Below are 23,282 nucleotides of genomic sequence, written 5' to 3' on the forward strand. Positions count from 1 at the left end.
GGGCCGCCGCCGGGGAGCGCCGCCAGCCCGGCCCCGCCTCAGCGCGGGGGGACGCGCGGGCCCGGCGCGCCGCGGAGCGTGAGTCGCCCTTCGCGGGGGACGCGGGGCGGCGGGCGGGCGCGCGCCTCGCCTCAGGGCGGCGGGTTCGCGCTTCAAATGGCGCCGGGGCGAGGGGCAAGATGGGGGCGGACGCGGGGCGACGGTCAGCGGCGGGCAGGCCGCGCCCGGCGGGGCGAGAGACTGGAGGGAGGCGGGCGGCGGCACCGCGGGCCTCCCCGGGGCTGCGGGGGACGCCGCGGCCCTCCCGCCCGGACTCACCTCCGCTCCGCGCCCGGCCGCGGGCCCCACCGCCTCCGGACGCCGCGCGCCCCGCGGGGGAAGGGGCGGGGCGGGGCGCGCCGGCCGCCCACGTAGCGCCCCCTGGCGGCCGCGGGGGCAGGCGCCTCCTGGCCCCCGCCCGTCGCCGTACCACGGGGGTGGGGGCGGGGGGACAGCCTCACCCTTTCGGGCATCCTTTGTTGAGCTGGAACGTTATGGTACACGAGAGAGCTGCTGATGTGAAAGCAAGAGCCTCGAAGCACAAGTTTACTTTTTCTGTCTATGCAGCAGCTGTCCCTTAAAGCAGCTGCATAGGAGAATCAACATAAAGTAAGGGTTAGAGAACTAAAATAAGCAATTTTCTCCATTTTAATATTGTCCAAATTTATAATCCCCATTTTTGCTCACTTCATCTTCACTTTTTTATGCAACAGTGAAGAGCAGTAAGTTATACTGCCCCACAAAACAGTATTTCAAACAGCATCTTCTTATTTTGAAAAACAAGTCATTTATTTTGGAGGCATAAGGGAGACCATTACAGTTACTTAATTTGATGACTCAGAACAGATGACGGAATTTTACCAAGCATTTCATTCATTGAGCTATTCTGCTCTGGCTTAGCCTGAAGTTACCTCATTTCAAGATCAAGCTTTCAATTAGCAGAGAATCCACCAACACCCCTAATATGTTGTTGCTCCAGTGATTAGTAAAAAATTTTACCCTTCTTCTAGGCTCAGCTTTGAAAGGTGAAACTGGACTGACCCTGTTTATGAAATCCTACCTTTAGCCTTTGTCCTGAAAGTTGGAAACATGTCTTTGGGGTGAGGTGACTTTGGTTAGAGCCACGCAGAGCGAGCTTCGTCCCACGATCGCACAAAAAGTCTGATGGTAAGCAGCATGAAGATAAGTAGAGGTATCCCCTTCTGAAGACACACTGCTGAATAAATGGGGTGTATCTGTTATCTCCTGAGCCAGATTCCCAATCAAACCAGATCCTGGCATCCCAATTTACTTTGTTCTCTGCTCTTTATTCCAGCTGTGGGAGCTGAGGTTTTTCCAGCACAGCTCATGTTAGGATTCTCATAAATTGTCTATAGCCACCCAAATGGGTGGATGCCCACATATTTCTCCCTCTATTCACCAAAAATATTTCCATGTAAATATTAAAAACACAAAACAACTTTCCCCAGTTCCCAGTGGAGGGCAGTAATGGGAACTTAGTCTGTGATTTGCCAGGGGAAAAACAAAAACCAAAACACCCCCAAAAAACTCACAAAAACCCAAAACCACCCCAAAACCAAACCCTTGCCTTTTAATTCAGTCCTGCTCGGCGAGACAGACTGAGGATAGCCAAGTCATTTCCACATAAAGCACAACACATCTTCTGTACCTTTGATCGATTTCTTCTTCACACAAAGCAGCACAGCCCAACACCACCTGTGTCAGATAAAAAGACACAACTGAGTGAAAGGGAAACACCTGAGGAGGATCCCCTCTGAAGCTGCAGATCCAGTTCAAAGTCACAGGCATCAAACAGTGTCACCAATGCTTTAGACAGAGAAGTCTAAATGAGTCTTGTTTTCTAAACCACCGCATGCTTGGGATGTTCAGAAAGCTCTGGGTCAGGTTTTAATCATGCAGAACCCATTCCAACTGGAAATACAGAAAAGCCTGTGTGATAGTCACCTTGTTGTTTAAATGGGCAACACAGATGATGCTCGTTTCAATCAGCAGGGATATATCCTTTCCAAAGTAAGAATGGAGTAAAGCCTTTCTTCAATGAAAGCAGTAAGTGTAGCCCATGATAATAACCTTCGCTGAAGGCAGATTTGTTAGTGTTTAAAAGGACGTATAGGAGGTTACCTGAGATATCTTGTCTAACATCATTTTTCCTGCATTTTTGTTACATGGGTTCAGATTTTTCACATCCTTCCAATGCAGGCTGGAAACCAGACTGATTTCCAAGCATAAAATCAAGAGGGCTCATTGAGATTCCCATGCTAAAGCAAACTGCTCACAGGGCAAATCATTCTTCTGTTTCACCAGCATTATTTTGCAAGTTTTCTGTAATTTTTTGATGCTTTAGGGCTTGAGACTTAGAACTACCACAAAAATCACACCATAGTAATGGCAGTAAATTCTAATATGAACCCCCTTCCCTGAACCATCCTGTGCATTTAAAACAAGGTAGTAACCACTCATAACCACTTCATAGTTACTAGAAAAGGCAAAACTCACCTTGAAGTGTAACAACAGAGGTTTAATCTGCTAGTTCAGGTTACTGAACTAGCTACTTCAAAATCACTAGCCATACTTTGATTTGCTGTCTCCAGAACAGAGCTCAGCTTGAGCTTTGGAATAAAAACAAGGATAATGATGTCCACCTTCTATTACAGAGTTCTACTCCAGTGCAGACTGAGCACGTGCTGGAACAGAGCCCTATTCAAACCCAGGCAGCGGGGATCTGAAACAGAACTGACCAGCATACAAAGTTTAAAGCTTACTGGGGACAAAGATGTGTAGAAGTGACCTGATTAGAAACCCTGTCACTTCCCTCATCCCTCCAAAAAAGTGAAATTCTCAGCAAGAGAGCTCAAATCCCTCCCACAATAACAGCGTGTTAGCAACGGAAATCCAAGGTGACCAACATGTCCACAGAAGCAATTCCATTGCAACCCCCGCTCTTACACTTGCCAGCAAGTCATTTCCCAAATATGTTCCTCATTCTTTCAAAACTAGTATTGGATACAAAAACACAACCTGGTTTGTTTGTTTAAAATATAATTTTGGTAGCGAAAGCATGAAATATTTTTCAGAAACAAACCAGACTGATTTAGCAGAGGCTTTAAAACCATCCAACTGAAACACTTGAGTAACACCTGCTCTCTTATCACAAGTTTTACAGCCTACATTTTAAAGTTACTTATTTTGAAGATCGACGTATACAAGAATGAATGCCATGTGCATTTAGGACTTCCCACCTATAAAGAATGCAAATTCTATTTCTGTTCCTCTCACACAAATTCAACGTACGCAATTTCTATCTTTCTTCTAGCCTTTTTTGAAAGCAGAGCTGCAACACCAAATCACACTTCCAATACTGAAGATGCCTTAAATTCTCACTTAGGAATTCACAAGTGTACCAACCATATTGTTTTAATTTAGTCATTAGTATATACATTAACACTCAAAAGTGTGATAAAAACCAAACAAAAGTAGTTTTTTTTAATAAACAGCATGTGATACAGACCGCAAAGATAAATAAAAAGCAAGACTTTTTACAGTTTCCCATGAACATGAACTACAATAAGTATCATAGGCCGAACTTTTGTTACTTGAGTAGCACAGCAGAAGGGGGGAAAAGGGGAAAAATGTTTGTGTTTTTTTTTTTTTTTTAAGTAAAAAGTACTGCAAGACTATTCTCAGTATGACAACACATGCATCTTGCTGCATCTTAAATATTGTTTTGGCCCATTATTACTAAAAATGTCTTGCTGTCTAACTACTTTACCACAGGACCTTTATTACAGAATGACACACACACGGCAACATCCCTCCCACCCCCCCCATAGTGGTTATTTAAAAGATAATTGTCTCATTTTTAAAAGACATTTCAAGCACTGGTGGGTGTTTATACTCTCCTTTTGATGAAGATGTGTAACTGCTACCAGCTTCACCACAGTTACGCAAAAGCATCAAGAGCGTACACCCTCCTGGGCTCTATTTATCCAAAATGCCAAGGGGATCATGGGCTGCCTCAGGAAGAGCACAGCCAGCAGGTCGAGGGAGGTGAGCCTTCCTCCTCCTGCCCTCTGCTCAGGTCCAGTGCTGGGCTCCCCAGGGCTGAGCCAGGCATGGACGTACTGGAGTGGGTCCACCAAGGGGCCACGAAGATGAAGGGATAGGAGGCAAGGCTGAGAGCACTGGGATTGTTTAGCCTGGTGAAGGGAAAGCTCAAGGGGCATCTTGTCAATGTATGTAAATGCTTGATGGAGAGGAATAAAGACAACAGTCAAGGCTTTTCTCAGTCCTGCCCACTGAAAGGATATTAGGCAATGAAACAGAAGAAATTTCATATAAACATTAAGAAAAAACTTTTACTGTGGACACTCTTAGATAGGCTCTAAACCCAACTGGACGATGTCCTGGGCAACCTGCTCTAGCTGACCCTGCTTCAAACAAGGCAGCTGGACTAGCCGATTGCCACAGCTCCCTGCCAATCTCAACGGTTCTGTGCAAGTCTGTGAAAGTTCTTGCAATTGTGTTGCCAGTTGCAATTACATCCATACTGTCAAAATTTCAAGCCTGAGAATCCAGGACATCACACTGCAGCTGTATCTATTTTAAATCCTTTTCTCCACCAGGGAAGTGGATTTTGATAGCGTATGTTGATATTCATGGTTAAAACTTGCAGAGGTGCAAGAGGAAAGGATGATACTTCCAGATGATGAATTACACATTTATCTTCACAAGAGAAGATGAAGAATTTGGACCACAGTGGCTGTAAGACAAGAAAGAATAGGATTCATCTCTGCCTCCCTTCCTCTTCTTTCCTCTGCCCCAAATGAAACAGTAAGACAACCTTGGACAGCCTAGGGCAGTTGATAACTCAGGATACAGAACACTTAATAAGGCTTGGGAATAGATTAAATGCACTTAAACCAAAGAAACAAACCAGAATGAGATTGCAGCTCTGTATATCCATGTTTTGGCTCTTACGGATTAACTAAACTGCAGCAGACGTAAGATTCTTATGAGAAACAGCTTCTGCTTGAATCAGGCTTTCTATAACTTCAGCAATATAATTAGGTCAGGTTTAACTGTGATTAATTTAATACTGGAACAAATTCCTAACAAAATTGATGCAGTTACACGGAACTAAGTGGTTCCTAAACCAGTTTTATAGCTACTGGGGAACTGGCACTAGAATTTCAGAAAAAGTCATGACAGAATAAGTGTATTTTAGCCTTCTTTATGCTGAAGGAATATTGCAGCACATACAGAAGTGACAGTAAGGACACTTAAGACATTTATGCAAACCAATGGGGATGCTAGCTTCAAAGAACAGGCAGAGTATTTCTTCAGTTGATCTCTTACCAATATTTTATGTTGTTAGGCTATGGGCATGTCCCTTTTTTAGGAGAGGTGCTGGAGAGAGAATGACAGAGGGATCCACCTCTGGCTTAGAGTCAGGAGTGCTAACACAGTAAGACCTCATACTTTTAAAAAAGTCTATGCCATAAAGCTCAGAAATCAAGAACACTGCACTGCAAATTAAGAACAGCTATTTTTCCTGAGTGTGGGTTCAATGAGTCTTTACGAAAGAGTAGGAAGATGAAACATTTAAGTTAGTGAGCAACAAAAATCCTGGAAGTCTCAAGAATGAAAGTAACTATAGACAATGTGACAGTAGTGATGGAGAGCTGAAAAGGCTAGTTAATAAAGACTATTTCAAAGTAAAATTGTGAAGTGTTTAACTGGGCTGTAGTAAACGTTCCTCTCATTAAGAGAACACCTTTCATACCGAATCATAAGTAATCTGGAACTTTAATATACATATAGTCTAATTCTGATTTCATATGCTGTTGTAAATCCAGAGTGATTCTGATAAAGTCAGTGTTATATCAGCATAAAGTGAAATCAGAATTTCTCAAAGACCAGAGCACCTATAGATTTGATTAGCGTATGCAAATAGAGAACTTCTATATTCAGTTTCCAGTTGGCTTCCCTTCATTAACACAGATGTCAAAAATAAAACAAAACCACCACCCCACCCCCAAAACCCACATCAACTGCAGGGGTGGTGAGCTACACATCATTTTGGACAGATAGAGCCTTACCTAAATGTGCTTTCAGCACAAAAAAACCATACAAATTCATTATGTGTATGAAACATATATTGCAAAATTAAATTGGGATGCAATAATCTGCAACAACATCCACAACTATATAGTATTTAAAAAAAAAACCCAAGTGTGGTTCTTCTTCCATTCAAGTAAAACTAAAACAAGTTAAAAATAATCTTCGAAGCAGCAAGTTACAATTCTTGCTGTAATACCACACCATTTTCATTAACTTGAAGCATTTTCAAGATGTCAAAGACATCAACAAAATAGTGATTTCAAGTGGCCTTTCTGATAATTGTTTTTTTGAATGGGTCCAGCCCAGGTCTGCAACCTGTACAGACATGCAAAACAGGAGGAATTCACAATTATTAAGAACAGATGCTGGAACATGGCAGTTACAAAGTGACAAAGCAAAGAAAATACCTTAAAATTGTCACCAAACATGGGCTACTGACCACTAACGGGCATTTAATATTTTACATAAACAGGAAAGTTGGAAAAAACCCAAAACAGCTCTCCAAACCACCAACAGCAGGGTCATCACATACAAAGTTCTCTATAGCTTGGTAATTTCTATATTGCCTTTAATATGTAGGCTTATATCTTCTTCACAAGATGCCAAACCACTAACAATTTTGGTTTTGTTTAAATGCTTTTTTAAATTTTAAAAGTTACACTGAAAGTCTGTTTCACCTATGAAAAAAGCTACTAATGCACCCCTTCAGAATAGAAAAGTGTGCATATGTAAGTCAGTACAGGTGCTTTTTCTGCTACCTTTAGGAAAGTAAAGAATATATTTTTATGGCAAACTAATCATCAGCAGCCTGCTCTGTCATTAAATCAAACATAGTTTCACAGTTGAAAATGTTACTGTTTTTAAACTTCTGTTTCACTAAATCACCATTTCCTAATGCTTTGCAATAAAACATATGGCCCAGTCCTGGGCTCCTTGCTCCGGTAGTATTACTACAACGTTTTGCAGGAGCAAGGTGTTCAGATTCAACTCAAGCTCTCAATAAGCTACTTAGTGTTTTGTGCAGCTGACTCAGAACAAAGGGAACGTTTTCAAATGTCCATGAAGTGGGAACAGTTAAAGAAAAATCCAAATTCCAAGTGATCTCTAAAAATCTAGAGCTCAGTTACAGGTGCTTTCACAGTCTGTAAGCAGATCTTATTTCCGATACTGAGGACAGATAACATCCTCTCATTTACAACAATGTAAGTCAATAGTACTTCCACTATTTTCAGTGACGTTACATCAGCACAAAACTGGCATAACAGGATAAGGTAATTAGGGCTGAATGCTTTGAAGCTTAGAAAATGATTTTTTTTTTTTCCTGAAACACTGACAAATGTTTTTCAAATGCCCATCCTGGCTATGGTAAGAACAACTGCTTAAAGCCCATGAGCTTCTCCTACTTTAAAAAAAATTATTTAAATGCTATAATTATCCCAAATCATATTATGCCTGTATCACTATGAAGTTTCCTTTCTTTTACTATTTGATGTTCATAACAACTTCTACAGCTTGTGCACAGCATTTAGTTGCAGTAACTTTTGGAAACAGAGCCTGATTCCTCATACCTTTCTGTTTGTGCAAAAAGGGTGAAGAACACTGTATGCTTGAACTGAAAGACGTTTATACTCATATTTGCAGAAGTAAATGGCTAGGAAGGGGCAAAGCACAAAAGAAGTTGGGCTCATAACATCCCATCAGTTTGAGCTGATCTTTTCGTCCAGGCTGGAAAAGGCTGACCATCTCTTACATAAACGAGGTAAAGCATTGTTTCAATACCAGATAAATAAGGATAATATAGCACCTGATGTGGCATTTGTGCAAGTTTTACCCACTTAAATTAAGAGTTACAGCCAACAGGTTTCAGATTTTGTGAACTAAATTTAAATTGAAACTAAGCCTTATTTTAAAAGAGCTAAGCCATTAGAGTGCATTGACTGCAAAGTAATACATACAAGGGTAATTTTGCTCTAGAAAATATGACCGTGGTTAGGAAGAATCAAAATATTCATATGAACAAAGAGGAATATGTAACAGTCAATAAAGAGTAATGGGAAATCTATTGGACTACTCAAAAATATTTAGTAGAACTAAGGAAATAAAACTTCACATTCCCATACTATTCTTGGAACTTCTGTACTTTTCATAAAAACAGGTTTCCACCCACAACATCAAGTATTCCTGTGTGCAGTAATCAACTGCAGGATCTTGACTATGAAAGTGTCTTGAAAGACCAAAGTCTTGGCTTTACAATCCCCAAAGTCTTTCATCTTGTAATTGATTGCACATTTTTAATATACTACAATTTGCTAAATGAAGCCAACCACTCATTACCTCATCAGTACAGCCTGCACAAAGTACAGTTTATTTATATACTTATATTCTAATCTAACACCAGCTGTCAGCATATTTTATATTACATGTGGTATTGCACTTTCTGAGTGGCACCTCGGTGCGTGTTTGCAAGTGAACGAGCTGAACCCCCAAAAGCCCCAAACCTTTGGAATTCACTCCAAGTGCTGCAAATCTAGCAAGTGTAAAATGTTAGGGTGAACATCACCCTCAATCATGGGCTTCACTAATTAAAAAATCCTGTTTAAGAATTAGAAAAACAGTCCTACCTGAAGTTGTGCATAAGGGCATTCCGAAATCCTCGGCACTTTGAACAGTTTCAAAAAGTGGTGCCGATTTAGTTGATTGCACACATCGTAATCGTGTTAGAGGACAACAACTAGATTTACAAATATATATTACACACGCACACACACAAAACAGACAAAGCTATAAAATGTTTGGTAACTCCACATGCTTTGAGCTAGCCAGCATATCCTGCTGTATGTTGAACTTCTTATTATTGATCATACTGAAAATCTAAATTGCCGTTTCTGATGTATCTGTTATTGGATTAAACCACTTCCAAAGGAGGAAGAAAGAAGAGAAATGGTGGACCCAAAGATTGAGGGTTTACATGTACGTTCCTTGAATAGCCAGCGTATCACTTTAGTAATGTGAAGAGCGATGCCCAAAAATTTTTGAAGAGACTTAGGCCAAGTTCACCTCTGGCATTAGTGGGTGTATCTCCCACTACTTCAGTGGTACTTGTGTCCTCTTTCACCAGGGTTGAATTTGGTCCTAGGAGTATATCTGGTCACCTTCAGTGACATTAATGGAAACTGAAGTCTTGGACAGATAGAACTGGGCTGCAAAATTAAAAGAGTGAATATTGGACAAATCATGTAAATAAAGAATATATATTAATAATAGTTCCTATTATATAAATAGCCTTTATAAAAAAATAATCTTTCAATAATTTTAATAACTCACCTTTCTTTAGGTTCTGGAAAACATGTATGAAAAAAATCTATTCAGTTCAAGTTAGATTAAAGCAAACCTAAGATGAACACTACAACTCTCTGTTGCACTAAACCCAATTCTGACCATTCAACTTCCAGGTTAGTCAGTTTTTGGGGATGATAGGGAGTTTCTTTGTGAAGGTATGAATTGCACCCCTAGAAATACTGAGCAGAAGAAACACCATACTGAATGGGCCTATTTCCTGCTGCTTTCAGAAACTGTGCAGATGACGGACCCAGAAACCAAAGGGTCATCTAAATCCCATAAATGTTAATGCCTCTGAGCACATTTAAAAGGCACTGTCCTCTCAATTGTTTTTAGATCTTTGAGTTTAAAACTCCTTCCCTTCAAACTATGCTGCATTTAAATATTCGCTATCACTTGAACTCTCTTTCTACTCTTCTCAATCCAGCATAGTCTCCACCGGCTGTACCAGATCTAAGGTAATATCTGATGGACTCTATGTTCATGCTAGCACTATCTTCTTTTTCCTTCTAATTTATCCTATCAAATGAAAAAAGGAAACATTCTTCCAAGTTTACCTTTTTGGGCTTAAGGCATAACATGAAACCACATATCATACTAAAGCTTAATTTTTTGAAGTGTACAACTTCAGTGCTATCTGAAACCCTGTTTTACATTATTTTTTGACAGTTGTCTGAACAGTTCGTCTCCTTTCTCGCCATAAATTCTAACGTTTTTTGTTGTTTGTGCAATTCCTATGCAACCAGTCTTTGCTGCTAACGGGTATGAACAGTGCAGTACCCACAAAGCGGGCTATCAGTTCTTGTTTTCTTTGCTTTCATTTCAGTTCAAAGCATGCTGTTTTATTGTGTGGAAGATCCAGTCCATTTTTGTTGTCCAGCCACCATGGTGAGCATCATTCATTTGCTTCATGAAATACTCAAGAGCTTCCTGTTCTGTTTTGTCCAATGCAAGGGTCTTGCGAATGTATGCAATATCGTCAAAGGACTGCAGTTCTGGCATTCCTGAGCCAAGCATCATGGAGAAAAGATTTATGAAGAGATTGGCATGCTGCCGAATTGCTAGATAAGCCTTATAACACATCTCCTGAAACCTGAAAAAGACAGGTGAAAAAAGCTCAGTGTATTTCCCTAGTAGACGCATGTTACTACTTCACCTCCAAAACAGTTTTCAGGTAATTGGACACTAAAAAAGTAGATAGTCTTAGTCTAGTAAGAACACCATAATGTTGCTGACGAAATATCCTCATCTTCCTGCTTAGGTTATCTTCATTTCTCTACGAATTAGTAGCAGTCAGACTAACACAACAGCCAAACTGCAGACAGGCTTTCTAACCTTAAACCTCGTTTGCAATTCCACAAGCGTTCCACATGAGTTTATGCGAGTTCAGAGCCATTTTAAGTCATTGCTACTGACATTTCAGATTTCAAAGCACATTTCCTGATATACTGCTGCAAACAGCTCTTTCTTGGCTATCATCAGAGACCCACTTCTCCCCTCTAGTTTTATGGGGGCAGTAGCTGTTGCCTCTCAGACTCTGGAGAACGCATTGAAGACAGGGGCATTTGCTGTATCACAACATTTGGTGAGAAATGCCCATTTATGCTGAAATCACCAGTTTAAGTCAGGTTAAGAAAAAAAAAACGCAAGTGCTTCACTGCAGCATTCAGACACTGTAACTTAAAATCTGTCTTCCCTGCCCCAAACATAATGCAATTAAGAATAAAATTGAAAGCTGTCAAAGACTGGATCTCTGGAAACACAGATGTTAGGAATGGCTACAGCAACAGTACTTATTTACTTAATTATTCTTTTAAAGTTCTCCTTTCTTAGTAGGTTCTGCAGAATGTCACAAACTACACAGGCCAGCTGAAGAGCTGATATCACAGCAGCTATAGGAGAGAGATGTATTGCTGAGTAACCAGCAAGGCTCTTAACGTGCCCTATACCTGTCATTTAAGGATCCTTTAAGGATTCTCAGGTTTTGCAGTCAAAACAAATCCTCTTGGGATTGCGTAAGTGTTCAAAAAAATCAGATATTTAAAAATTTATCATTATTAACATGTGTGCTGACACTGCAAAGCTAAAGTGACACTTCATGAACTGAATGCCATGTAAGCACTAAGATCACCTACTGATTTACAACTGGATGGCTGATCTTCAACTAAAGAATTAGAACATACTCACTGCAAGCCAAGTAAAATACTACTTTTCAATTTAAAAAGCTAATTATTAAAGGTCACTGGTATTAAGGTGCATTTTAGGTACAAAATACTCTGGAAGTTAAATGTTTAAAAAGGCTCACCTCTCAAATTCCCTTGTTTTGGTACATTCTTGGGCTCCTTTACTAATCACTATTAAAAAGTCTTGTGTTAAGACAAATGGCACACGCTCTCTTTTATAACCAAATTTTTTCTTCTTGTGATCGAGGAAGTGCCCAAAGTCAATGTGAAACAGCTTGGAAAGACAGAAAGGTATTTTAAGATTAGTAATTCCTTGTTTAAATGATGTCATAGTAAAATTGATCATTTGCTTATAGTTCAGGTGGATTTTTTTAAAAATAAACTCATATCAAAGTGAGAGATGACATTAGGCTATGTTTTTAGAAAAACAGATCTTACTTGTCCATCATCTTTTACCATGATGTTACTATTGTGGCGATCACCAATGCCCAGTATAAAGGTAGCAACACAGTAGCCAGCACAAGAACGTGTAAACAAGTCAATAGCCGCATCATACCTATTGAAAACAAAGGAGACATTTTCCTATAGATCTTCTAATACAAAAGTGCAGATTTCCCACCCCCATTAAGGAAGAACCAACTTCTGTCTTCTCTCAATGAAGCAGAGTTCCTGAACTTTATCACTTTATCAGAGTAAAGAAGAAATTCAGCATACTCTGAGAACAGAAGTACTTAGTTAGATCACAGAACAGTAAACTAGCTATTAAAATGACTGTCCCTCTTTTGAAGGCTAGCAGTTTTCACTTTGCTGAGCTACTGTTAAAGACTTAAGCCACATCTTCATAGTTCTACCTCCAACTTAGCTTTATTGCTGAGAAGTCACACAACCACCTCAACTCATTAAAAGAGAGACAAGCACAAATACTAGGCAAAAGAGGGCAAAGAAAAAAAGCAAATCAGAAGGACATAATTTTCCACTTGATGAACTTTAATTCTCTTGAAGTTTCATCAAAAAGAGCACGTGAACAAGAAAAACAAGCAACAGGAAATCTCACATTTCTCCTTTGTTCTTGTCCTTGAGCCACTGATGCAATGTATGGCTGTTAAACTGCAACGCTCCTTTTAAGCCTCCTTTGCACTGAATCTGCATGATTGTATGAGAGCTCCTGACTACCTCGATGAGTCCCACACAGTCACCAATAGACAAACAACCATAAGGCAACATCCTGAAAGACAAAGGTTTTTACAGAGTTAAGTTTTAAGATAGCAAGCAACAGGTTAAAAGCCCAGAGAAAACAATCTATCATGGCTTCCTATTAGACCTAAGAATCTATGGAACATCAGTGCAATGTGAGGCCAGTGGCAGAGACGACCGCTGGCATTGCTGTGGAGGTGGGCTTCTCCTCTCTGGATTAACAGCACTTTATTTGCAGGTAATAAAAGTATACTTACATTTGTCTATCTACATGTGCATTTTTAGATAAAAGTCTGATTTAGGTGAAAGAAAAACAGTGAGACTCACCTATTTTCTTACAGATGCGGCATAAACTTTGGACTGTTATACTTTCTGTACCATAGAGACATACAGTTTAGTGACCTTAGCGGGATGAGTTGCAGTTTCTAGATCCTCAGAAAATTTCTTTTTCGTCCCCTAGTGTTATGTGTAGCTTGCTTTTTTATGCAGAGTCCATCAGCTGCCTCATCTTGCATGCTCATTTCAGTCTTTCACTACAGCAGATGGACTGCTAGGTGTTATTTGATTTTTTTTTTTTTTTTTTTTTTTTTTAAATCAGGCTGTCACACCATACTTACTCAACTTCTCTTCTAAAGCTCAATGCTGCCTCTAAGAAGAATGGTGGGAAGAGGTGGAAGAGGATGTATTTTTGCAGATTTCCATAGCTGGCTACTGTTCAAGACATGAGTACTGTGAACCGCAGCTCTACAAACAGAGCCGTAATTCTGTCACACATTACAATACGAGAGACAAAACAGTTGTCCAGACACATGAGAGACGATGGAGACCAACAGGTCCTTTCATCTAGATGGTGAGGAAATGAGAACTGGGGGTGCAAAGAACATACTTGGCTTGACAGTGCAGAGGCAGCTCTGTGACGCCACCACCTAAGTCTACCACACAGTAAACGCGTATTTGGAAGCGTAACCTGTGTAGCATCAGTGTTCCAGAAGAATAGTTTATACTGAATGGCGTTCTGCAGAAGCTACTGTAGCCACAAACTATTTAGAGGTGGAGAAGCTGCACACGTAACACTGGGTAATACCCACTTGGTGTACTGAAATGAAGATACCAACTACAAAGAGTCATCGCTCAATAGGGCTGCGAGTTTGGCAACTTGTTCAAAGCAAATCCTACAGATACCATCAGTAGACCATAGCGTGGCTAGCGTGTGCCAGCTCTCGTAGCCGTTCCCGATATGTAGATCCCTCATACCCTTGATTTAGACTAAAGTATTTTTCAAACACAATCTTATCTTTACAGAATCTAGCAGTTTAGCTAACTGAAGGTTATTAAAGAACATTAAAAATCACTCCAACAGGTAAGAATGTGCCTATTTATAGCATTTCATTTATTACCCTTGGGAGAACAGAAGCAATCTCTGGTAACACACCAATGCAAAAACCATTAAGAACAGTATTGCTTGAGAATGACCTCTAATGCTTACCGAAGATCAAGACCCTGATTTTGCCAGATGTTTTCCATAATTCTGATTATCTGAAGTGTCAGCATGTCCTGTCGCAAGTCTGGAATGTCAAATACACAGACATCTCAAATTTCCTAACACCAGAACATTTTGTTACATCTTATTTTACTTTTCCCTCAAAAAGTATGTCTAAAAGAAATGAGGCTTGCATAGTTTGGTGTAGGTTTTGTTCTCTCAGAGAAAAGCAGATTTTAAATAGCTAAGAATGAATACAAGTTTATGATGGCAATTTCAAAACTGTTTAAAAATATATAAAAAAATATGACAAAAGAATTACAGATCACACATCTGTAGTATCCTGAAGATATTTTCAAGTAAAAAGCCACAGAAGTATTAAATAGTATGTTCCACCTCAGACTGAGCATCTTAGAACATACAAAATTTGTACATGACAGACAAATGCTTATTTGTGCATGCCTTATTTTTCTGGAAGAGAAAATTGCTTTGCTCAGATGATTTTTTTTTTTGTAGATTTTTTAAAGATATGTATTTTATATGCTTAGAAAAAATATGAAACAGTAGATTAGGAAAACAAACAGATAAGTAGCTTTTGGTTACTTATTTTTCCTTACCATCTCCATTTTTAAAGATTATCTCATTGTTCTGAAATAACAACTCAGACATAATATCTGGGTTTTCCCAGTTCAACCAAAGGGGCCTTTTTGCAGATGACATTATCCTGCACTCCTCAAGCCTAAAAAAGAGATATGAAATAGGCACAATTTGATTCTCATATCTTGTTTCTGTAATACTACTAAGTTCTCGCTGTTTTCTTCAAATTCTTTGAATTATTATCAAATTAAATATGCATGGTTAACCGATAATCAACCACTTTTACTTTCAGCCTCAAACTTTAATTAGAAAGTGAAATGTTAACCATTTGCTAAGACCAACAGAAAAGCTGGCTACATTGTAAGCTTTCTTTTAGCAGCGTGTGTTCCTTACAAACAGAAAAAAGGACTCCAGTTCCTGTCACCTTAAAGGAACAGCTAACTGCCATGTTATTCCCTAATCTGTTAAACCATTAGACTGAAATCACTTCACTATGAATTACTGTGCCACAAGTTTTATTCAGATAACTTTGAGATACCAACATTCAGTATGTTAACATTTAACCTTAACATTGTTAAGGTTAACATTACTAAGCATTTACTTAAATATCCAGACAAACTTCAAAACTGAAGACAATACCGAAGATTTCCCAGTTGATGGGCAGGATTAAGAGGAGAGATAAAACCTTGTAAAGCATCCATAAAATCTGGCCGTCTCATTTGTTCAACAAGAAACTTCATCTGTACCTGATAAATAATGACATTCAGGTTTTGAGAACACATGTAAATGAAGGTAAGTATCAGATTTTAGCTTTGGTTTTAAAGCATGGTTTTGCATAGTTCCAACGTAAGCAACTCCACATAGCCACATATTACACAAATCGAAACCCTTAACTTTAGTTCTACTGCCTTAAGAGGTAGACAACAGCAATGCACACAGAAAATATTACAGCTTCTAGGAAAACATGCTATCTACTGAAGTTACCATTAATAGTTTTCTAGTTAATAAAATTAAACACAGTTCTAAGTAATTCCTGTGACTGAACAGCAACAGTTTTGGTATGTGGACAGCTTATAATACCTTCTGGGTCTCATCTTTTTTTTCCTGCTTGAGAATATCTGTGAGGTTAATCAACTTCTCCATAGCCTCCACCTGCCTGCTGAGATGCTTTAGATACATTCCACACGCTCGACAATAGGACTCCAGAAGTAAACCAAACCTCTGACTTACAGTTTTATTGTGCATTTCAGACCTACAGAGAGAAGAAGAACAGTTATAGCTTAAAGAGAAGACCATTTCAAGGTGCCAAAAATGAAGCTATACCTGTAACATCTTCCTGAGGGCTGCTTATGGATCCTTCTTTTCAGGTAGGTAACTTGTATTGACCTCCCAAAACTCATCTAATTTTGACTGGACTGATCAGACTTCAACACCCTTCACAAGTAATCCAGCAGAGTTTATAGGCTTTTTCCTCGTTCCTTCTTGCTCCATCCTGTCCTTTTCCATCCCTTGCCTTTATTCAAAATCCACGCTTCCCAGAAACTCTGTAGTAAACCTCAAGCTTACACAATTCAAGTTCCACCTTTCCTTGCCAAGAGCAAAGCTAACCTGTTTCATTTTCTCCTTGTCTCATTTAGCCAATCCCAGGCTGTGGCTCCTCTAGTTTCTTAGTTTGTTCTTACTCTCAGTCTTCAGAGAGTCCTAAAATATATCCCCTCAAACAAGTTAATGAGGCAACTTATTCCATTATCCTTGATGATTACCAAGGGAAGGAGAAAACTGAAAGCACAGCAAAGATTCCTTGATCCTATTTCTGTGTCTGATCACACTATTTTAGAACAGCACTTTTAGGCAAGACTTAGCTACAATCCAGTGTGCTGTAGGCCGAATTACGCTCAGCCTTCTCAACACCAGGAATTACAAAGCCCATGTTATACTTGGTAAGGAAGAACACAGAGATATTTTGGTTATCAAGCTCTTAAAGTCTTTAATAAGCATGTATGAAAAGTTATTTTTCAAAGCCTTATCTGGTCAAATTGGGTGGCTTTCTTTAGGCCTGAAATATTTGTAAAATGTTCTGGAAAAGACTGGTGGTGGATCTGGTATACAAAATAAAGTTCAAACAGCAGAAATCTGTTGAAGTTGTAAACAGCTAACAATATGGGAGGATTCCAGCAATCAGACTACCTTGCTTTTAGAATAATCATCATTAGATAAAAAGTACAAGACTACATATCTATTACTACCTAGCTTTTGAAACTACAAGGGATGACTTCTGTTACCAAACTATGCATTCTAACCCTTAACCAATATAAAGCAAACTTTAAGTGGTAATATTTTCCTAAAAAGGGACATTTAGTATGCCAAGCATACAACTAATTGTTTACAGCTAATAGGAATCCCACCACCCCTTAATATGATATTAAGCTTACTTTAAATGCCAAAAGAAGAAGTGTCCTATCCTTTGATTAGTCAGTGCCTTCTTGAGTAAAAATCTCACAAGCTGATTATCTAAATACTGTTCATATTTCAGAACCTAGTTAAGGATAAAGAAAAAATAAAAAATCAGCTGCAGTTATTATTTCTATGAACAATATACAGATTAAAGGCAGTTAAATAAAAAGCAATCTATTTTTTTACATTAAATTTTGTAGAATGACTGACCTTGGTATTAACACCTGCATGTGTTTGGGTTTGAACAGTATCTGCTAACAGTGCATGGCTGCCTCTATTTCAGGAACTTACCATCTGATGCTTCCTTTACTATTACCATATATTTTAGCCTCAACTTCCTAAAAATTTTAAGATGCTTCTGCTTGTACGTTCCCATATGTTAGGACAGCTGAAATAGCTGCCTGTTCCAGTTCGTAGAACAGTTCCGCATCTCTGCAAAATTTTGGCATTTAGTATCAACAAGCAAAACCACAGCATTACAGAAAGTGAACTACATTTCATCTCCTCCTACTAAATACTCCACAATGCAAACAGATACTTTTGATGACCTCTTTTTCACATGGTCTTAACTTTTTCTGTATTTGAAGCCTCTGTGATTATCAAATAGACATAAGACACCAAATATACAAAAATATGTTACATACCTGTACTAGCTGGATTAAGTACTGAGACAGTTTGTCATCTGTCAGGTACTTCTCTAGACACCGAACTGCAAAAGCTCGCACCATTGGATCTGGATAATTACAGTCCAAAAGCTCCATTGCTTGTTCTGGCTTGATTGGAGGCCAATCTTTTACCAAACAGTACATCTGTGGACAAGAAGTCCAAGCACATTACACAGTTGCATTGATTAAGAAGAAAGGGTAATACACAGCAATGAAAAGTTATCATCAGACACAAACTGTGTCTGGGTAGAAGCTGTTTACTTGCCAGCCCCCTCTCAGTAAACAATTTGATATTAGTTGCCAGCTGACTTTTATTTTATCCGCTATAAGAATGCCACTATAAAAAGAATGAAAACAAAGCCTCATATTTAACTATAATTGACAAATCAGCAACATAGCACGGATTCAAATAATGCCACCAACAGGAAATCTTAAGACTCAGACTGAGCTAAAGAACATGAACAATGGACCAGACTGATCAGTCAATTATCGTGGCAACTTGAATCATCTAAGTTTTCATTCAATGTATCATGCACACATAACTTCCATAAGTTTCCTTTAAAATAGCATATTTTAAAGGTTCTTCAAAACTTAATTCAGTGCTATATGTTACCTGGGCCACTTCATCTCTAGAATTCCATTTAACGGACAAAAGTAATTTGGGCAGAATTTCTGGAGTATTCACACAATAGTGTCTGCGAAAGAGAAAAAAGTTGTGTGTATAAAACGTCATCGTTGTTTCAATAACCATCTAACTGTGCCCTCTCAGTCCTGCACCTTTTTCTTCCTTTGTCAGCAGAATCCAAATCGATGCCCTAAGGTGGTGTCAGGATCCATGCATGAAGGCAAGATGGCAGCAATGGGAAAAATGTAAACTAGTTCAACAACTAACTTTTCTCCACAGGCTTATGAACAAAGACATACAATGCAGAATGCTTTAAAAGCATTTTCTAAATACTAACCCCAACAATACAGAATAAAGAAAATGGACCAAAACCCAAGACTGTCATGACAAATTTGGAGTGAACGGGGTGAATTCTGACTGCGACACATAGGTTTTTCTTCGTTTAGGTTTTTGTTTTCAAATACCTGTGGCTCCAGAGGAAGTCCTTCTCCTGCTCAGTGATTTCAGACAAAGGATCTCGTGTACATATGGCTCGCAGCTGCTCCTTGTCACTTTCTCTTAATTCATTATCTCTAGCTATTCTATTGCTCTGCAGAGAGAAAGCAATCCATTAACCCGCCACACATTTCCTTCTGTTCTCACACAATATACATGAAGTATTTTAACAGCACAGCAACACTTATAGCCTATATCATGCAATACTATCTTGTTGTTTCCTTTTGTTATAACCAAGGACTTACAATTTAAGAACAGAGAGAGATGAAAGACCAGGCCTTCAATTTCTACAACTGCTTTTAGTCACTACTGGGACAAGAAGAGGTACATTTCAACTAGATCAGCTGTGTGGAGAAACAGCAGCAGTTGACACCTGATGAACACCGTAATGCAACACAAAATGAAACTGGTCATTTCTGTCACCAGTTTTGAAATTGCTGAGAGCTGCTGAATGGAGTCAAAAGGAATCGGAACTGAAAAGGCAGAATATGGAGGATGAAGCTAAGTAAATAAGAAGCAGAACACTGCAGGAAAGCCCGAGTAACAGGAAGACTGGAAAACATTAACCAGAATTAGTACAAGATATTCCCAAAGAGCACAGAAAACCAAACTGGTACACACTGAAATCAGTTTTATCTAAGACTTTATTTATTAGAAAAAGCTTAGACCAATGGTAGGGGTATTGAAATTACTACTACTTGATTTTTCACAACTCATACGCCAAGTTCAATTTTTCTCCTACACTTTCCATTTCTCAGTTCATTTAATGCGTTCTTTGCAAAGCAACATATGAAATGATGCAGTCTGAGGTTTCAACTACAGAATCAATTGTACTGCAAAAAAGAGAACTCTTCAGAGGCTTATATTATTGCCTTTGGTATAAAATACAACTGTAATAAACAAGTTTGACACCCAAGATGAAGCCATCCCAAAAATTCTACAAGAGTTCAACAGTGTTTTTATACTGAACTCACATTTTCGTACGTGTATGATACCTACTACTACAAAAGAGTAAGATCAACTCTTTTCCAAGTTCAAATTGTTTAAACTGTAGAACCACAGTATTTGACCTCTTGTTCTGCTCTTTCCCCAGGCAATGTCTACTGAGCACATTAAACAAGACAATAAGCAAGACTGAACTGCACTCTGTCTGCCAGTTCTGTTGATGGAAATTTTCAAATGGTTGAACTAGTAGGTATTTCTGTTTTGAAGTACATGTCTTTTAAAGAAAGTCTTTCCAATGCATCTAGCTTTAAAAAAAAAAAAAAAAAAAAAAAGATGAAGAAAAGAACAATCTGAAATTTCCAAGTAGGAGATCAAGGCATCCTTTAAAAGGTGTTATTTCTGAGAATACGCAGAAATACAGGAACAGTTGTCAGATTATACCACGTGATATCTACTTCAGATTGGAAGTTCTCTGCTTTACATTTATCTTTAATTACATAAATTAGGTGTTCTCATGACGGGTCCGCTACTGTTATATGGAAGAAGAATATTCTGGCCTTCAAGCTTACTACATCTGCCAACATTAAGGCACGAATCAACCAACTCACAGGTTTTTTAGTATCTTGCCCTGTTAGTAGAGGGACAGTGTGAGACCTTAGCACACCAACACGTTTCTTTTATTACTGTTCTGAAGCACATGGACTGGACTTAGAAGTGGGGGGAAATTACTCAGGACAACCCTATGTGGCACAGCAAAATTTCTAGAACCCATTCTTAAATATTATCATAACAGACACAGTGCAAGTAACAAAACCGGAGTCTTTCTGTAAGTTAATGGATAAATGACTTTATAATGACCCTACTCCTGACACAAGATCAAATAGTTGATATTGAACAAGTGACTAATTGTACATATTCATCTTGATTCTGAAAGAATCATCTTAAGTACTACGTGAAAGTCAAAAGAAGCATAAGATGTACCTGCACAGTGGGTCAGAAAGATCATAGTTTAGGTCAAGCCCAGAAGGAAAATGCATTTATCCTGTTGCAGTCAACACCAAAAACTTGAAATTCTATGAATTGTGGGACAGTAAGTTAGATTTAATATTTGAAAATTATTGCGTATTCGAGATATTAATGGACCTACAAGTGTTCTCTTATAAGTATGTATTTACTGATTTTTAAGTGCAGCATAATGAATTTCAAGGTCAAAAGTTACACACTTTGTATCACAGCAAAAACATTTATACAGGAATCATACCTCAGTGACTGCTTTGCTGCTTTTGACCACTTCAGGCAAACATTTTTTACCTCTTTCAGATACGGCCAATGCTACACAGTAATCTAGTATCTGATTTTTGAATGAGTAACAATACATTGCCTTTCAACTCCTTAAATATAGTTAATGTTAGAGACAGCTAACAATATACACAGTACCTGAATACAGAAAGTTTGGCTTCAGTCCTAAAGGTAACACACATTAAAACATAAGAGGGACAAATACAACACTAAGAGGTAACTAGCGATGTTCAAACTTACCAAGCATTTAATGAAAGGATGTAAGAATAACTAATAAGAGGATTGATTTTGGCAGACAACAAGGAGAGTTAACAAAAAAGTGGCATGAATAATGGGAAAGAGACCAAAGCAGCGATATATAGTTTGTTTCCCTGTCAACTGAGTCATTGATACAAACATGCTTTCTCCATATTTAACCACTATGACCCTTTTTCTACAGTATTGTAAAGATTATCACAAAAAAGAAAAGGCAATAATTTGAGACTTTACCTCACAATGTTGGAGTTTAATTGTAAAGTGCAAGTTGATTTTTACTTTGTCACTGAAATGAGAGCTTATTCTCCTCACCATTTTCTATTTTTGTCAACAGATGGAACAGAAGAACCAGTCCAGCACATATACACCCAGGTAACAGGCTGTGTTATAGCAAAGGAATGTTATTTACCAAGAAGCCAGCTGCCCTTCAACCCTTAAAAGCCTTGCAGCACTGTTCAGTCACAATATATACCACAAGCAGATACGCCACTATGATGGACTTCCTGTAGCGTATCAAGAGAAATCAAATGCCTACAACCCTTTGTTCAAGATATGTTGAGATGGGACTGTTATAAATATCACCAGAATTCCCAAACTGGAAGCTTACTGACACCTACGCACTTTCTGGCACAGCGAAACTTTCCACCCTGAGACTCTTCCTCACACAGACCACAAAGCTCTCTTAGGGAAACTCAACTCTTTGAAGCAGCCTCCAGAAGAAAAACACACCAACTAACGCCACAGCCTTGTCTTTAAATAGGTATCATTTTTAGCTTAGCTGCTTTTCTTATTTTTCTCCTTTTAATCATCCAAAATGTGCTTTTAAGAAAGCTCCAAACCTCACCAAAAAGCCAATTGTCAACACACTGATTTTCTTCACACAAGAGAAGACAAAAAGGACTACACTCATCTGTATGTCAATCAATTCCCTTGAAATTCCCTGTACTTGTGGTTATAACTAGCCCATTAAGCAGCAAGTAGAGAGTTAGGTTACAACAGAAAGCCTACCTATACACATGAAATAGCAACAAAATAAAACAGTATCATCGAAGGAGAATTACAACTTTTGAAAAGTTAAATTAAGTAGTTTAGACATCTGAATTAGTGATATAAAAATGTCAAAAAGGCCCTAACCATTTGCATAGTAAGACAGTTTCTCTTTAAAGTATTTTGTTTGGTCAGTAAAGCATTAGGTCAGTTTACTGGTAATATAACGAGAGGAGAATAGATTACTCACTCTGCTAAGCACAAAAAAAACAAGATTTCTTGCTTTTACAATAGATCAGTATACATTAAAAAAATGTTTTATTTATCACTAATATACGGAGTAAAGCAAGTAATACAATTCGTATTTTAGTAGCTGAACTTGGAAGGGGAGTTTGCCTTACCAGCCCCGCATAGCTGTAGTTAAACCCCAGTTCACGTGATATCGTCCAATTGGCATGCTCTTCGATCACAGTCATATCTGGAAACTTTACAGGATTGCTAAACCAATCAAATTCCAGCTCTAAACATGGAGTTTCCTAAGTAAAGGGAATTTAAATTACTTCTTCCATTGAATGATACTAATT

General features: G+C 38.6%; 1 protein-coding gene and 1 long non-coding RNA gene across 7 annotated transcripts in view; one reads left to right on the forward strand and one right to left on the reverse strand.

Annotated features, from left to right (window-relative positions):
* Positions 1-6: 6 nt before the first annotated feature.
* Positions 7-23,106, forward strand: LOC142361134 (uncharacterized). Of its 4 annotated transcripts, XR_012763669.1 has the most exons (7): positions 1,125-1,206; positions 7,769-7,939; positions 10,346-10,407; positions 15,587-15,765; positions 16,224-16,340; positions 20,306-20,403; positions 22,046-23,106. It is a non-coding gene; the product is annotated as an uncharacterized LOC142361134 (long non-coding RNA). The 4 variants fall into 4 exon arrangements; XR_012763670.1 differs by lacking the exons at positions 1,125-1,206; positions 15,587-15,765 and adding an exon at positions 7-78; XR_012763668.1 differs by lacking the exon at positions 15,587-15,765.
* The window catches only part of PIK3CA (phosphatidylinositol-4,5-bisphosphate 3-kinase catalytic subunit alpha), a 40,984-nt gene continuing 26,993 nt past the window's right edge, over positions 9,292-23,282 (reverse strand). Inside the window, exons 9-22 of one of the 3 annotated variants that reach the window (XR_012763666.1) lie at positions 23,100-23,234; positions 19,182-19,306; positions 18,706-18,787; positions 18,072-18,236; positions 17,406-17,509; positions 16,054-16,225; positions 15,613-15,719; positions 14,994-15,115; positions 14,383-14,461; positions 12,757-12,927; positions 12,141-12,258; positions 11,825-11,976; positions 9,505-10,612; positions 9,292-9,380 (exon numbers count right to left, since the gene is read on the reverse strand). Coding sequence is in view for 1 of the 3 variants with exons in the window: in XM_075418285.1 (XP_075274400.1) it covers positions 10,342-10,612; positions 11,825-11,976; positions 12,141-12,258; positions 12,757-12,927; positions 14,383-14,461; positions 14,994-15,115; positions 15,613-15,719; positions 16,054-16,225; positions 17,406-17,509; positions 18,072-18,236; positions 18,706-18,787; positions 19,182-19,306; positions 23,100-23,234 (1,803 nt within the window). In the remaining 2 variants the exon portion in view is untranslated. Of the gene's footprint in view, positions 9,381-9,504; positions 10,613-11,824; positions 11,977-12,140; positions 12,259-12,756; positions 12,928-14,382; positions 14,462-14,993; positions 15,116-15,612; positions 15,720-16,053; positions 16,226-17,405; positions 17,510-18,071; positions 18,237-18,705; positions 18,788-19,181; positions 19,307-23,099; positions 23,235-23,282 lie in introns of those variants that run through there. The other 2 variants (XR_012763667.1, XM_075418285.1) reach the window with 2 other exon arrangements.

This window comes from Opisthocomus hoazin, chromosome 4 (assembly GCF_030867145.1).
Source record: "Opisthocomus hoazin isolate bOpiHoa1 chromosome 4, bOpiHoa1.hap1, whole genome shotgun sequence".
NCBI classification, from domain to species: Eukaryota; Metazoa; Chordata; class Aves; order Opisthocomiformes; family Opisthocomidae; genus Opisthocomus; species Opisthocomus hoazin.